The 15,877-nt window shown below is 44.4% G+C and overlaps 1 protein-coding gene across 2 annotated transcripts in view; it reads right to left on the bottom strand.

The window, feature by feature from the left end:
- Positions 1 to 15,343, bottom strand: part of SLAIN1 (SLAIN motif family member 1) — a 120,415-nt gene extending 105,072 nt beyond the window's left edge. Inside the window, exon 1 of one of the 2 annotated variants that reach the window (XM_029603040.1) lies at positions 14,553 to 15,343. In XM_029603040.1, the coding sequence (XP_029458900.1) occupies positions 14,553 to 15,019 (467 nt within the window). In that variant the 5' untranslated portion in view covers positions 15,020 to 15,343. The remainder of the gene's footprint in view (positions 1 to 14,552) is intronic. The other variant, XM_029603039.1, reaches the window with a different exon arrangement.
- Between the last annotated feature and the right edge of the window lie 534 nt (positions 15,344 to 15,877).

The following is a 15,877-nucleotide window of genomic DNA, read 5'->3' as shown; positions in this document are numbered from 1 at the left end:
AAAAATACGATTGCTAAGATTTGTGCTGATCTCTGTCTTAGGTGCCCAGATGCACTTCCCCTGGCCCCAATGAGACAACATGCCTAATTGAAAGCATGGGCTTCCCCTTATGCACTATTAATGGAGAAACCTATGCTCACTTCCAGCATGCCTAAGCTCCCTGTGGACACCGACTTTGCCCAGGATGAATTGATCTTGCATTTCATTTTTCAGCTGCACTAACACGTGAAGAAAAACATTTACCAGCATGCATCAAGAACACGGAGAGCTCATTCAAATTCATTTGTACAGATGTTCAGCCTGGTGACTTTAGTGCTCCTAAAAGCGTTTCATTGAAAGAACTCCAGGGCCTTGATCACTGAGTTCCTGGCAGTCACTGGGAAAAAAAGCGACTTGACTCACACGATTCTTTACCAGGACCACCTCCTGCAGCTTCCCCTACTAACAGTGCCCAACTCAGAATGCCACCTGAGTAGTTCTGGCAGGTACCACCGATCCGATAGAATTTCATGGAATCCCCAGTGGTGGTGCTGTGTTCCACCGTGCAGAGGGTCCTGGCTTCAATTTCCAGCTCAGGTCTTTTGTTACCCATCTGGGTTGACAAGGCTGGGGATGCTATAGAAGTAGTCTTCACGGCCCCATTAAAAAAAAGAGTCACACTGATAGCATAATGGTGACGCCTAGGGCCCAAGAATGCAGGGTTCTGGATGGAGCCTGGTACACGGCCATCATGTGAGGACCATCACTGCACCATTGGGTAAAAGTAAAGTTGGGAGGGGAAAACTCCTAAAACAATTACAGATAAAATAGGTTCATGGTGCCAGTTCCCAGCCCCCAGCTCTAATGGAGCTGGAAGCCCAGATATGCAGGAAGAAACTGTCAGGTCAAAAAAAAAAAATGAATTGCAAGGAATCCACTTGTGAGGAATACAGGTATATAAAAATGTATATTCTTTTTATCATTTTGGTTGCCCTTCTCTATCTTTTCTAGCTCTGCTATCTTTTCTGAGATGGGGGGCAACCAGAGCTGCACAGAATACTCAAGGTGCAGATGAACCATGGATCGATGAAGAGCCATTATGATATCCTCTGTTTTATTTTCCATTCCTTTCCTAATGATATCAATCATTCTCTTTGCTTGGTTGATCACCATGCACTGGATGAGGATTTCAAAGTGTTGTCCGCAGTGACTCCAAGATCCTTTTCCTGGGTGGTGAAACTAATACAGAACCCAGCAGCCTGTATCCATCACTTTGCATTCGTCCACATTAAATTTCATCTGCCATTTAGATGCCCAATCCCCCAGTGACAGTGGTGTCTAGACTGTATTTAAATTTTAGATTTTATTTTTTTTTTTATAGAGAAGAATACAAGGTAAAGCAAGTCAGTATGTTAGAAGATGGGTAGTGATTAATGTAGCACAGCATAAATGGTGCAGCTGTGAGATGAGGAAAAATAAAAGACTTCTATAGGAAAATGCACAATGAGCTACTTACGACAAGCATGGTGGCTGTTAATCTCCAGAGGAAAACCATAGGTTGATTACTTAACACGTTTTTAAATAAGGCTAACAGACTGCATCAGGTTTGTCTAAGAATATCTGGCAAAAGGCCAATGTAATTTCATTTTGAATTAGGGGCCGCACATAGACTCTCTGAAGCTGAAAAGAAGCTGCGTCGAGGAAATCTGCCTTTTTTGTTTTGCCAGTGGTGAAGAAAAAATAAAAACTTTGCCGTGGTTATCTTGTTTTTAAAAAAACTCCATAGATCTTAAACTGACTTCTCAAACATTGAATAAAAAGTTTTGTATCTCTGGGTTCATAAAAAGGAATGAGGTATGTGAGGTGAGGCTCAACAGCTAAGGGCTTTACAGCCTGCAAAAGAGATGACCGAGAGGAGATAGGAGAGAGATCTATAAAAACATCAGTGTGGTAGAACAGTTAAATAGGGAAGGGTTAATTACCCTTTCAAACAGTACTAAGACTAGGGGACACTCCATGAAGCGAATAGAGAGCTCATTTAAAACAAATGTAAGAAAAGTATTTGTTCACTCAGCACACAATTAAATGATGGAATCTGTTGCCAGAGGACGTGGTGAAAGCAGCTGGCGTAACAAAGTTCAAAAAGGGCTTTGCCAAGCTCCTGAAGGAAAAGTCCATAAACCATCATTACTTGGGGCAGTCACTACTTATCCCTGTTACAAGCAAGAAGGATTGGACCTATTCTAGGAGGCTGGACTTTATGACCCTTGGTCTGACCCAGTATCACATTTCTCGTGTTTTCACATTAAAATTTGGAGAGCACTTCACATCACCACGCTTCCCATTCCTGCCTGGGGAAAACTACATGGGCCCAACTGATGTCCTGCGGCTTGCCGTGCTCAGCAGTAGAGGCTGCCGTGTTCTTCGCCTTTCCTTCTGCTTCACCGAATCTACCGTGACATTGCTGGTTATAAAGACTATGGCACCAAGACACACCACCGCTGCCTTGCTCCTCCCCAAAGCAACCCGTTTTAAAGAGAACTTAAAAGGACGTCCATGCTTGTCTCAAGGAAGCTGCAAAAAAAAACAACTCTGACACTGCCTCTTACAGCGCTTTGCTGGACACAAGCCAGGCATGCCAATATTGCTTCATTTTGATTTCTCTGGCAAATTAAATAAAGACTTTTAAAACACACAAGGGGAGTAATTTTTGGTTTCATTTTGTTTGCATATAATTTCGAAAATCAAAAAATAAGAAGGTGGTTGGTGTGGACATGGCCATTACGATTATAAAGAACCCGGAGGCATAAAAAATTATATTAAGCATGGCATTATGAATGGTCTTCTCACCTAACCCTCTATTTAATTTTTCAGTACTATTCGAAATTCGCTTTTTTAGAGATTAATTTTGAATCCGTGTGTGTTGTAATTTTGTTAATCTTTCGATTAAATTAAATATAGTAAGATAGTAGTAACACAGTAACATAGCAAGTGATTTTGGCAGAAAAAGACAGAAGTGGCCCAGCAAGATTTTTTTTTTTTTTTTTTTTAGGATTGTTAACTGCTGCTCTATGCAGGTTACCCCCATGCCTTCTGTTTAGGGTTATAATTGCCTCTCTGCATGTTACTCCGATGCTTCTTTGCCACCCTAGGGATCCTTTGTGTTTATCCCATGCCATCTTGAATTCCAGTACTGGTTTTTTTTTCTCCCCACCTCCTCCACAGGGAGAGCATTCCGGGTAGCCACCATCCTCTTTCCTTGAAAAAAATATTTTCTGACGTTGGTTTTGAATCTACTTGGAGCTTCATATCATGCCACCTAGTTCCAGAACTTACTTTCCAAGGCTTGCCTCTTGTTAACTGCGGATACCTGAAAGGTATCTAAAACGATCTGTGTCATACCCGCCCCATTCTCTAGAGTATGCATTTTTAGATCTCCAATCTCACCTCATAGCCTCTAGCCTCCCTATTCTTTTTCGGATGTCGTCTCCAGAACCGAGCACAGTATTCCAGGTAAGGCGTCACCTGTACGGTGGCACAATCACTTCCTTATTTTTGCTGGTTATGCCCCTCTAGCCACTGCCTTGTCAAATTGTTTCACTATCTTGAGATCATCAGACACTATCGCCTCCCAGATCTCTCTCCTGCTCGGTGCATATCAGCTTCTTAACCCATCTCATACAGCTCCTTTGAATTTCTATATATAGCTCTACCATAGCCATTTTCCAGGATTCCCTGTTTTCATGGCATTTTTCTTTAATATTACTCAGCAGTTCTCATTCCTACACTGTTGCTGGCTCATCAGGAAATTAAATGTGTCACACATTCCCTTTTTACTAGTGTTTGATGTAGCAAGATATTCCTCAGAAAAATCTGACTGGGCTTTCTTTAAAAAGACACCCACAAACAAATCTAATTTTCACCCCTTCCTTTTTAGGAAGTGGAGATCTGAGGCCCAACTATGACTCCAAAGGAAGATTTCACCTCCCACAGCTTCTTCGAAGTTGCACATTCCCTCTTAAGTAGGCCTTCATGCTTGCAGATGCCATGAAGCAGAGCAGGTCTGCAGTTAAGGATCTCATGTATGTATTTAGGGAAAATTTTAGGAAACAAGAAACAATCTGAATCTTATTTTTCTAATATCACACTTTACAATGTTTCCTTTAAATAAAATAAAAAAAAAGATAGCTGCTATTTCAATTCTGTCATATGTATAAATATCTAGGCCTGTGGTATTCACTTCTGGTTAGTCCTCAAGGACAGTAAATGGGTCAGATTTTCAAGATATCCTTCATGGATATGCATCAGAGATTGGCATGCACACTGCCTCATTTGCATGCAAATGTATTTCATGCATATTCATGAGGGATATCTTGAAAAAACAAACCGTTTACAGCCCTCAATGACTGGAAGTGAATACCACTGGCCCAGGCAATGTGTGTCAACACTCTCCCTATCTCTACCTGCCATGGTATAGGCTATTCGGATGGCAGCAGATGTGGAACTTTAGGTGCCCAGGGTTTATTCATCTCTACTGCTATTTCTTCTTTTTTTTTTGTTTAATGCTAATCCATTGCTAGCAGCTATTGACTCGTAAACCTCTTGCCTTAAACACTAAAACCTAATACCATTTCTTTGAGCCTTGATGTTTAAAGCAAGTAGTTTTAACAGCTGGTATGGAGATTTGTGGAACATGTTAATCTTTTCAAATAGTGACAGCTGTTCTTTTGAACTAATTTTTGCAAAATATCTGAGGGGGTTCTTTTCAAATTATGAATAGTGGAGGATGGCTGTAGGACTTTCCATTTTTTTAATGTTGCTTAGCTAGTGGAAACATCAATGTGAAAGAATGCAGATGCGCTATGCTGTGTGAGGTACCCTGGGTGCACGCTTAACAAGAAGCCCTAGAGGTGAGTGGTTCTGCCTGCCAGGGGTGTGACGTTTACCCTGCCCTGTAATCATTCCTGGCATAGCAAGTATTAAGGTTGAATTAAGCACCTAGCAATTTAATATTTTGTAAGTGCATTGGAACTGTGGCTGTCAAATTTTGCTGTAAGATAAATTCATCTTTCCCTTCCCTCCCAACCTTCTGAAGGGATTAGTCCAGCTGTTACTCTTTGGGAAATTCTGCACAATGCAAAATTTGCACAGAATTCCACACTCCCCAGCACAGAATTTACCTGTTTCTGCACAGAACTGTGGTGCACATAGTTTTGGTTGGGGGAAAAGTATCTGCGGAAAAAGCAGGCACCGATCTCTGCGTGCATTTTGTCACTGGGCAATTTTCAAAGTAGAAGTAAGTGCGCATATTTTTACTTTCGGAAAAACTGGTGCAAAGACAATGGGTAAAACATATCTGCGGATGTCACAGTAATGCAGGCAGTTTGAAAATTATCCCCCAGTATGTATAACTGGTTTCACACAAAAGCAAGCTTCCTGAACCTGTGATCATTTTTTTTTCTTTTTTTTTCCTTCCCTCCTGTAATGTCTGCTCTGTAATAAAGCAGTCATCTGCATTGTTGCTAATAAAGATATTGAAAAGAGCCATCCCCAGAAGTGAGCTCCGAGATAGCTCACTGGCCAGGTCTGCCTTCCCCGGAATGGGCTCCATAGATAACCACACTCTTGTGTAATCTGTTCTTTGTCTGTTAGGTCCTCGTCCCTTTCAGCGTGGAATGATGTCTAAAACCTTCCTGGCAGCATCCACTGCACCGCCCTCATTCACTACTTTTTATTATCTCATCGAAGAAATGAATCCAAGTTTTGTATGAGAGGATCTTCCCTTTGTGAAATCAGGTTGTTTAGGTTCTTGTGGTCCAATTGCTTCAAAGTTTTGCATTATCCTTTTTTCTTTAGAAGTGACTCCACAGCTTTGCCTACTACTGAAGATACACTGACAAGTACCCCATTTTACATAATCCTCTCTCTATCACCCCCAATTCAACTCGGATTGGTCTCCAGATGGTTTGCCTCTTCTGGTGCCGGAACTTCCAGTCTCAGCAGTACTTACCACAGTGAACAGGCAGGCACAGAAAGCACTCTAGGGGCTCTCATTTGCCTGTAATCCTTTTTAAACATCTCATCTAGGTCCCTCTAGCAACCGAGTCATTGCCTTGGCAATCTACAGGCGCAAGTACACAGGAAGTCTCATTCTGTACCCAGCATACATGCACCCCTTTATCTGTCTCTCCAGCCTGCAATCGTTTCCCTTTCCGCAAGCTCAGGTCCCCCTGGGAATTCAGCAAGAAAGTTGCCTACCAATTGCTAGCTGTCCATGTGTCAGACAGGTTCATTTGAACACATCTGAATATGGTTTACCCTAAACCAAGCATGTCGATGGCAATGCACAAGACTTCTTTTTCATGGAATTGCGCTACCAAACCCAAATTCTCGAAAATGCTGGACTATTATTTCAATATGAAGAAAGAAAAAAAACACAATACACACTGAACTATTAATTGTGCAAAGGTTTGTTCCAGTCAAGTACCATAATAGCTCATTTTTAATTGTATTTAGTTTAATTTTTTTTTAAAACAATGAAAGCTTTAAAAAAAAAAAAACCTCCCCCCACCACACTACACATACCATGAGCAGATATATCCCCTGCAGAGTGAATGTAAACAAAGTTAGGCACTTTTAAACCAAAACTGAGAAAAGTCTAAAAAATAAAAGGATAAAGGATAGGACTTCAGATTACATGGACCATTTTTCACCCTCCTTCCCAGTTCTAAACAAGCTGTCCAGGAGCAGTGCATACTCTTCTAGAAAGAGATAGAGAGTCTACTGCTACCCTTCATATTCTATCCATGGGGCCGATGCAATACAGTGCACTCAGCCGAGCGCACTATTTAACCCGCAGTTGGACGTGGGTTCATAAGCGCGTCCACAGCCCCTTATGATATAAAGGGATTAGCGCTTCCACAACGCGCGTCCAACGTGCTGGGAAACTAATAGCGCTCATCACATGCAAATGCATGTCAATGAGGCTATTAGTTATTCACTGCCATGCAGTAAAAATGTGTGTGACCATTGCGCACATTTTTTTGCGCTCAGAAATTAACACCTGCCCAGAGCAGGCATTAAATTCCTGAACAACCCAAAACGTTCTACAGAAAAGCAGAAAATGCAGCTTTTTTGTATATCCTCTGACTTAAGTTCGTGGTAATATTAAGTCGGAGGAACGAAAGATTAAAAAAAAATTTTTTTTTAAGTGCTGGCGGTCAGGTTCAGGAAACGGACTCTCAGTTAACCAGCATCCGTTTTCCAAACCCATGGCTGTGCGCCAGTTAGGAAAATGGTCACCAATAAATTCAGCGTCCGTTTTCTTAACTGGTGGACAGCTGTGGACAGCCAACCACTCCCGGGCGCCAGTTGTCAAGGAGGCGCTAGGAGCGTGCAATTGATTCTAGTGCCTCCTTGACCGTGTGACCCCTACTTAAAATACTACATAGCACCCCCAGAAGAGGTGCCTTTAGGCACATTAGGAAAGCAGGCACTGAACACTCAGCGCCCACTTTCAGTGCATTTTTTTTTGCATTGGCCCTCAGATGTGTAACAAACTTCACCCTTATGATGCCAAGGAAAGTCTAACATTGCTATTACTTGAAAGCCTGAAAAAAATTACCACAAACTACAAACCACAATATAACTAGGGTTTCCACCTCACCCCAGTCAACCCAAGAAGATAGAGGCAGTTCTGGTTTGCCTCCATTGTGCACATAGAGAATTAGTCCTACTAAAATCACAACTACGCCATCAACCATGCAATGGGGAATTAAAACAGCAGTATAGGATCAGCCTCTTCCAACTGACCAGAGTGAAGTGGCAACCTGGAATGTTACTGTACCTATAGGGCCTGCAATTATAAAATCCAGCACTCAAACTGTAAGACATATGAACTCATTAAAAAAGTCCAATAGCTGACAGCAGGAAGAAACAATTACAGAGAAAAGGAACAGAAAGACTACATTAGAAGAAAAACTGCTAAAGAGGGAATCATTTCACCTTCTCAGGACAGGGTAAGCTCATTAAAATAGGCTCCATTTTACTCCTTCTAACTCATGGTTTGAATGAAATGGCAGTGTGAGCAGAAGACAATTTTGCACTGCTATCATCAAGGCATACTTCATTTGTAACAAACTGAGAACCCCAAAGTCAGAACCAGCAACAATTTAACTATAAAAGAGGAAAGTTGCCCATGCCTGCATTGCTGGTAATCAAATTAGGCTCCGCCCCTCCTTCCCTGTACTCTCCAGCTCCGCCCCTCTCTGTGTATGAAACTTGAGCTCACCCTGGAAGAAAAACATTTATCCTCTCCAGACCAGTCCAGAAGGGATATCATAGTGGCAGTGGACAGAACAATCTACCCTCCCCCCCTCCCCCCAAATCCCTCACTCACCGGCTTCTATAGACCAAACAGGAAGAGGAGGAGGAGAAGGAAGAGGATGGTGGTCCTGCAGTGCCTCCAGCAAGTCCTCCCTCCACCCCTGCCGAGTCCTGAATGGCACACTTGGAACAATGTGGTTCAAAGTATCAAAGCCTGGGTCCCAGCAGGGGAGGAGGGAGAACACGCCTGCAAGGCCACCATCCTCCGCCTCCTCCTGTTTGTCTGATAGCAGTCAGTGAGTGAGGGACTCCCGGAGGGGGAGCAGGGAAAGAATGAACTGGGGATTACAGGGTGGGAGTAAACTGGGGATCAGGGGAGGGAGGAAGTGAGTGAATCAGGGGAAATGGGGGAGTGAGTGAGTGAGTGAGTGAACTGGGGATGGGGGGGAGGAACTAACCCAAGGCAAGTGAAGGGTTCATGGAGTAGGGGGATGGAGTGAACCAGGGTGAATTTGGGGATAGTGAACTAAGGTGAGAGAGGAGTTTGGGAGGGGCGAGCAAACCAAGGTGAGCGAGGGGCTTGTGGGGGAACCAGAGTGAGTGAGAATATCAGGTGGGGGGGGGGAGTGAATGAGAGTGTGTGAGTGGATCAAAGGGGCTTTGGCAGGGGGGAGAAGGGAAAGAGGGAGAAGGAGTGTGATTCCAATTCACACATCTCAATTATGCATTTAGAACATAAGAATACACGATTTGCCATCTTGGATCAGACCAAAGGTCCATCAAGCATAATATCCTGTTTCCAACAGTGGCCAATCCAGATCACAAATACCTGGGAGGATCCCAAAAGGTTGATAAATTCCAAGCTACTTATCCCAAGGATAAGAATTGGATTTCTGCACCTCTGCTTTAAGAATGGTTTAAGGTAGAGTTGCACTTCTTACACATCACAATATTTCCCCATCCTCGGACGGGCTTTTACTACTATCTTACAATATTTTGCATTGTATGGAGTCTTAAAGCCTAAAAATGTTACTTGAGTGAAAAAGGCACACGCATTGCATACTACAGCTTAAATCCAGAATTGTAACGGAAACTGTTTTGCTAATTATCTTTTACAGCTTTTTTGCCTTTTTGTTGTTGGTTTTTGGGGGAGTTTTTTAAGCACTAGCACACACACACATCTTGTTGCAAGCAATGCTTGTCCATGAATAAGGACAATGAAAAACCGCACCCATAAAAGAAGAAAAATAAATAAACCTGCCATTTCTAAAATCAATCGGGCTTCTTGCTTTCCAAACTTTCTGCACTGCAGTTGTTTAACAAGTTTATTTCACCAATCCCTAGTTCTTCAGCCTCCCCCGAAATTAGACAGACAAGCGATAGGATTTAGGCTACTGCGGGGCAAATATACAAGGCAAAACTAAAAGGACGAGAACAGGTTAAATTTACCCTTTCCCCTTCTCCCAATAAATTCAAGAACAACCGTTAATGAGTAAAGAGGCAAGATAGGGCTGGCAATAACAAACACCCCACTCTGGTGGCCTCAAAGCATTACACAGGACTCAAATCAAACGTCGGCTACTCGGAAACCACCGGTGTGCTTTTATTTACCTGCAGAGTCACTATTAGTACCTGTTTCTTCACACCACAGTCCAATTCAACCAGATGTCATTTGCTTCAGACTGGTCCTGCAGAAGGACCAGCATCACAATGACAATTTAGCATAAATATTATTTGGCACAGAAGAGGAATCCTAATAGCAATACTGGTGCTGAAGAAGACAGTTCTTCCCAGGCTATGGTAACCTTTTATCGGCCCAATATAAGAACAATGACAATGAGCCTTTGAGACCACACAGGTACCTTCCTCATATGTGATCAGGCAATAGCTTGATCCTTTTGCCCAATCTTTTATTAGTGGACAGACATTAGCATTTTGTAATCCAGGGGTAGGCAACTCCTGTCCTGGAGTGCCGCAAACAGGTCTGGTTTTCAGGCCATCCATAATCAAGGTGCATTGGCGCCAGCTCTGTGTGTGCTTGAGCACCCCCTGATATTGTCTACTGCAGTGGTTCTCAACCTTTTTCCCCATCGTGTCCCACCTGACAGACCACGCTCACATCTGTGACACACTGCTCATTACAAAAATAAATTTAAAAAAAAAAACATTCCCCTGTAGTATCCCACAGGAGACAGCAGTTATCTCTGGGGTTTCCAAACCGAGAGCAGGAAATTTCACTGGCAGCTGGGGCGATAGAGACTGCTGAGCTGCTAGGGCTCAGGACATGCAGGTGCTGGAGTGCCTTAGGTGGACCCTGCAGCAGGCACAGGACTGGCTCTGCCCTGGAATCTGCGAGTGGAGGAGAGGCAGGAGCAGTTCCAGAAAAAAAAAAAAAGTGCCTGTGTACAGGGAGGGCAGAGCAGCAAGGTGATCCAAGCCTACTGAGGAGGGGGAACCAAAAACTGAGAGGTGAGCACAGCCTGCCAGTGAAGGGAGCTGCTGATGAGGGGTGAGAATCAGTGAAGGGATGAGTGAACCAAGCCTCCATAGGGGGGCAGTTGGTTAAGGAGGAACCTTATGGGGAGTGGATGGATGGGACGAGGGAGTGGGGTAGGGAACAGAGAAGGAGGGGTCGGGGGGAAATGGGGAGTAGAGCAGGTTAAGGGGATGTACGGAACAGAGCAGGAAGAGGGGTATTAAACTCCCTCCCTCCAAATATAAAATTCAAAATATGCCCATACAGGAGGAGGAGAATTAAGAGTGCAGAGGGAGTAAGGAAGAGAGAGGAGGGGAAGGAGAAAAGATGGGTCGAGGAGATTAGAAGAATGAGAGAAAAGTGGGGCACAGAGAGTGATTGTGACATAATATAACACAGTATAACAGGGTAGGGGAAATGGATAGGCTGTTAAAGTGGAGTGGAGCAGGAGGGAGGAGACTGGGGGGAATGAGCCAGGAATGGGGGAGAAGAATGACTGGTGGGACTGAGTCTTCCATAGCTTTTGTTTTGGCAACATGAGACTTACCCCTGTCCAAATTAACCTCTTCTCTCTGGACATTTAAATACAGGCTGGCCAATCACACTTCTTTTTTTATTTTGCTGGGGGCACTAATTTGCGTTGAGTTCAGAATCCCAAGTCATTTCCAAACGTTGTCTCCTATGTCCATATGCATGAGATATTAGCATACGATGAACAAAGAACATAAGAACATAAGAAATTGCCATGCTGGGTCAGACCAAGGGTCCATCAAGCCCAGCATCCTGTTTCCAACAGAGGCCAAACCAGGCCACAAGAACCTGGCAATTACCCAAACACTAAGAAGATCCCATGCTACTGATGCAATTAATAGCAGTGGCTATTCCCTAAGTAAAATTGATTAATAGCCATTAAAGGACTTCTCCTCCAAGAACTTATCCAAACCTTTTTTGAACCCAGCTACACTAACCACATCCTCTGGCAACAAATTCCAGAGCTTTATTGTGCATTGAGTGAAAAAGAATTTTCTCCGATTAGTCTTAAATGTGCTACTTGCTAACTTCATGGAATGCCCCCTAGTCCTTCTATTATTCGAAAGTGAAAATAACCGAGTCACATCTACTCGTTCAAGACCTCTCATGATCTTAAAGACCTCTATCATATCCCCCCTCAGCCGTCTCTTCTCCAAGCTGAAGAGCCCTAACCTCTTCAGCCTTTCCTCATAGGGGAGCTGTTCCATCCCCTTTATCATTTTGGTTGCCCTTCTCTGTACCTTCCTTGCATGAAAAAATACCTCATGCATAATTATTATCTTGAAACCAGACTTATTTGTGGTGCTCTAGGACCAGAGTTGCCTACTTTGGATATAATCGTTGTACCAAATGCACATTACCATAGAAAGAATAAAGGTTCTCTTAGTATAAAGGGAAGCAGAGATCTTACTATTACATCACTGAAAGGCAGAGAAAGCCAATTAGTCTTATCAAGGCATGCATTCTTCTTGCAAATGGTTGGTACCTTTTGGTATTCATTCCCAGAGTGTGGCACCACAAAGAAAGATTTGACAATACTGAAAAAAAGTTGGAACTTTATCAAATAGAAACTAGTTTAAGTTTCCATAATCCCTAAAAAAATTAAACAAGGGATACATGAACTTCATATTTTTAGCTTAGGAGTGCCCCACTCATTGTCTGAAAATAAATGGGCGTAAAAGGTCAAAAATCTGAAAACAAGCAAAACCTTTTTATTATTAAACTAGATTACTTAGTACATTTGTGATTATCTTCCAATAACCATACTTTGTCAGATCAGAGCAAACGTTTACAATAGATGAAAAAATATATTCCTTCCTTGCCAGCCACAAATGGTATTAAGTAAGCTCTAGTTTAATTTAAAAAAAAACAACAACAACAAAAAACAATTACTGACATTTCCACTTCAGGACCAGCAACAGTAACTGCACTACTTCACTCAATGTGGCCGGCCAGCCACCACCAATCATGTTATCACATTACCTACTTATTCCTTCCGACACACAAGCCAGCTTCTGAGAATGTTTTGCTAAACGCTTTTCCCATCAATTTCTATCCCCCTCCGGGGCTTGCTCCCTCTACTGTGTGTAACTAATGACCTCATCTGCTGTCACTGAGACCTGTAAATCACACCAAAGATAATCTAATTGTTTTTGTACATTAGGGCCAAGTCCGCAGATAAATACCCTACATCCAAAAAGCATTTGGAAAAATTTAAAAAAATTAAAAAAGAAGTGCAATCCCTCCATGCCAGACACCATCAGCTATGTGGACCAACTGTCATAAAACAGTCCAAATTACCATTTGCTTTATATTTACAGTATTAAAACAGAAAAATGTTTGGGGAATATTAAAAAAAAGATGTGCCCATGATTTTACTTGTGGTAGGTGAAAATCATGATTTTGAGAGGCTCATGGGCTAGTTGAGGCTTCGTCCTGCTAAATTAAGGCAGGGTAAGTGCTCAGTTACCATCTCCATTACAAACTGCTGGCGATTCTCAGGAGAGTTGCAGCAGAAGGTGGTCTAAAACCCAGAATGGAAGGGGTTTAAGCCTCATCATTTGTTTCAGTTGCCAACCAGCATCTCTATCAGCAGCCTGGAAGGGTTTTGCTGCACCCAGACGGACCATTTTTGTGCAGGTTTACAAAATGAGACTAACAAGTGTCCTGAGTTAGTTACATAGCAACACATATGGTAGTTTTAAAAGGTGCTCTGCTAAAGAAAAGGCAAACATTAGTCCAGGTCCCACACAGTAAACAAAAAAACAAGAGGCGCTTGCACCTTGAAGCACAAATTCTTAAATCCCCTCCTAGTCCATGAAATCTAAGGGCCAGATATGCTCACTTATTCCACCCCCCCCCCCCCCATCCCACACACGGGTGGGGGAGGGGGCAGACATTTGGCATACACCTGACCCTAAATGAACATATGAATGTTTAGATGAATGAGTCAAATTTGATTTTAAACTGTAATTTGTGTTTAAGTTTAAGAAAGTAAGAATGACGCTTTTGACTATTGTATTGCTGCTTGTTATTTGTTAGATAATGACAGATATTGTAAACCGTTATGATGGTTCTATCCAAATAGCGGTATATAAAAGCTGTTTAAATAAAATAAATAAATAAATAAAATAATTAAATAAATATAAAGACTTGAGTCGATCAAAAGAAATAAGGGGAAAGATTGGTGAAAACCAAACAGGAGTCGAGCATGACACACACACACAGAAGAAGAAGAATGGCAGGTGATTTTTTCCAGTGGGCTTTCTCCCGCATCCCCAGGCATTAAGACAAAACGGATGACGCAGGGCACGCTACTTTAAAAATAAAACCGGATTATAATCGTCAGCACGACCGGATCAAATGAGGGAGGGGGAGGGGGGTGTGAAACCAATATGAGGGTTCTGAAGGGATTTAGGAGTTAATCCGATCGCTCATCCCTGGCAGCCTGCTGGAGGACCCTTATTATCATCTCCGCACTTCCTCGGTCGACGGACCAGCAGCATCCCGAGCAACGGAGGCAGCAAACAGCGCACTGGATGCGGCGAAACCTTGCTGCTGCTCATTAGTTGCTGGCGTCCAATTAAAACGGAAATGAAAAGCCGTCTGCGATCGCGTCTATGTTCCCCCAAAATCTTACTAAATATACCCCCCCCCCCCACCACAAAATCCACGATCTAATCCTTCCCTTGGCAACACGTGAATGCGCGGAAGGTGCAAGGGAGAGGGACACTACTACTACCATGTCTCGACGTCGCCGCTGCTGCAGTAACCCTCCTCCAGGTCCAGGATCTCCAGCTCGTCCAGCAGCAGCGGCGGCTCCTCCGCCTCGCTGGCCAGCAGCTGCTGCTGCCGGTGGTACAGGAAGGGCTCGGGCTGGTACAGCCCTCCGAGCGCCGCCGGGCACAGCAGCGTAGGCGCCGGGCTGGGCAGGCAGAAAGGGCCCGGAAAGGGGGAGCCCCCGCCACTCCCGAGGGCTGGGATGCAGCCCCCCAGGACACAAGAGGCCGCTGCCGCCGGCTGCTGCTGCTGCTGCTGCGATCCGGGCTGTGGCTGCAGCAGGTGCGCGCCGGCCGGGCAGGGGCTGATGGCGGCGGCGGCGGCGCGGCTCCGCAGCTGCTCGTTCTGCTTCTCCAGCTTGCGCACCAGCTCCTGCAGCTTCTTCACCTCCAGCTCCGCGTCCGCCCCGCTGCCCCGCACCTCCGCCATCCCCGTCGCTGCTGAAAGGGGGGAGGGGGGGGGCCCGCTGCCTTCCTTTTATCCCCGGCCTTCTGCTCGCACAATGGGAACAAAGAGCGGCAGAGCCCGAGCGCCGCCGAATCCCCCTCCCCCCCCCCGGCTCGCTCGCCCGCACTACGGAGCTCCGGTCTTAGTAGCCGAGCCCATGCTGCTCGCTGCCTCCCCGGCTTTCTTCCCACAGTCCCTTTTCTTGTGCATTTGTAAGGGAGCCGAGTTTTGGGGCTTGGTGTGAGAATGAATGCGGAGCGCTGGCTCCCTCCCTTCTTCCGCCCGCCCCTTTTCTCTGAGCTGCTGCTACTACTCCATGGGTGGACCAGCGAGCTTCAGGCTCTGGTCGTTCCCCGCGGGGAGGGCAGAGGCGAATCGTAAGATAAGACAGCAGGCGCGCTGCACCCTTCGCCCCCACCCCACACTCCAGTCATCAAACCCATCCCGACAAACACTGGGGCATCTGTTCTTCCGAACCAAAAATGTATTCTTTCCAAGCATAACTTAACACATTAATTTTCACCTTGGAACCAAACTCAAAACAGTGGAACATATGGGCCACAGCTTTAAATAAACTGTAGTATTGCCTAACCAAAAACCCTAACCCTGTGCTAAGGCAGCACCCGCCTTTTGTCATTAATATTATTTCTCTTTGTCGTCATTATTTATTTATAGCCACCTCGTTGCCCCTCATGGAGCCACACTAGTGCAAGATGTTCAGGGAATGGGACAGCAGGATGTGTACTGTTTATTACTTCTTCACATCCCCAGGGCAGCCGGCTCCTGATCCGAGTTATTTGTTCTTGTTTTATACTGTCTTTTGGAGGGCTGTTCAAAATG

This window comes from Rhinatrema bivittatum, chromosome 5, assembly GCF_901001135.1.
Source record: "Rhinatrema bivittatum chromosome 5, aRhiBiv1.1, whole genome shotgun sequence".
In the NCBI taxonomy this organism is placed as follows: domain Eukaryota; kingdom Metazoa; phylum Chordata; class Amphibia; order Gymnophiona; family Rhinatrematidae; genus Rhinatrema; species Rhinatrema bivittatum.
This window is presented reverse-complemented; position numbering and strand designations above follow the sequence as displayed.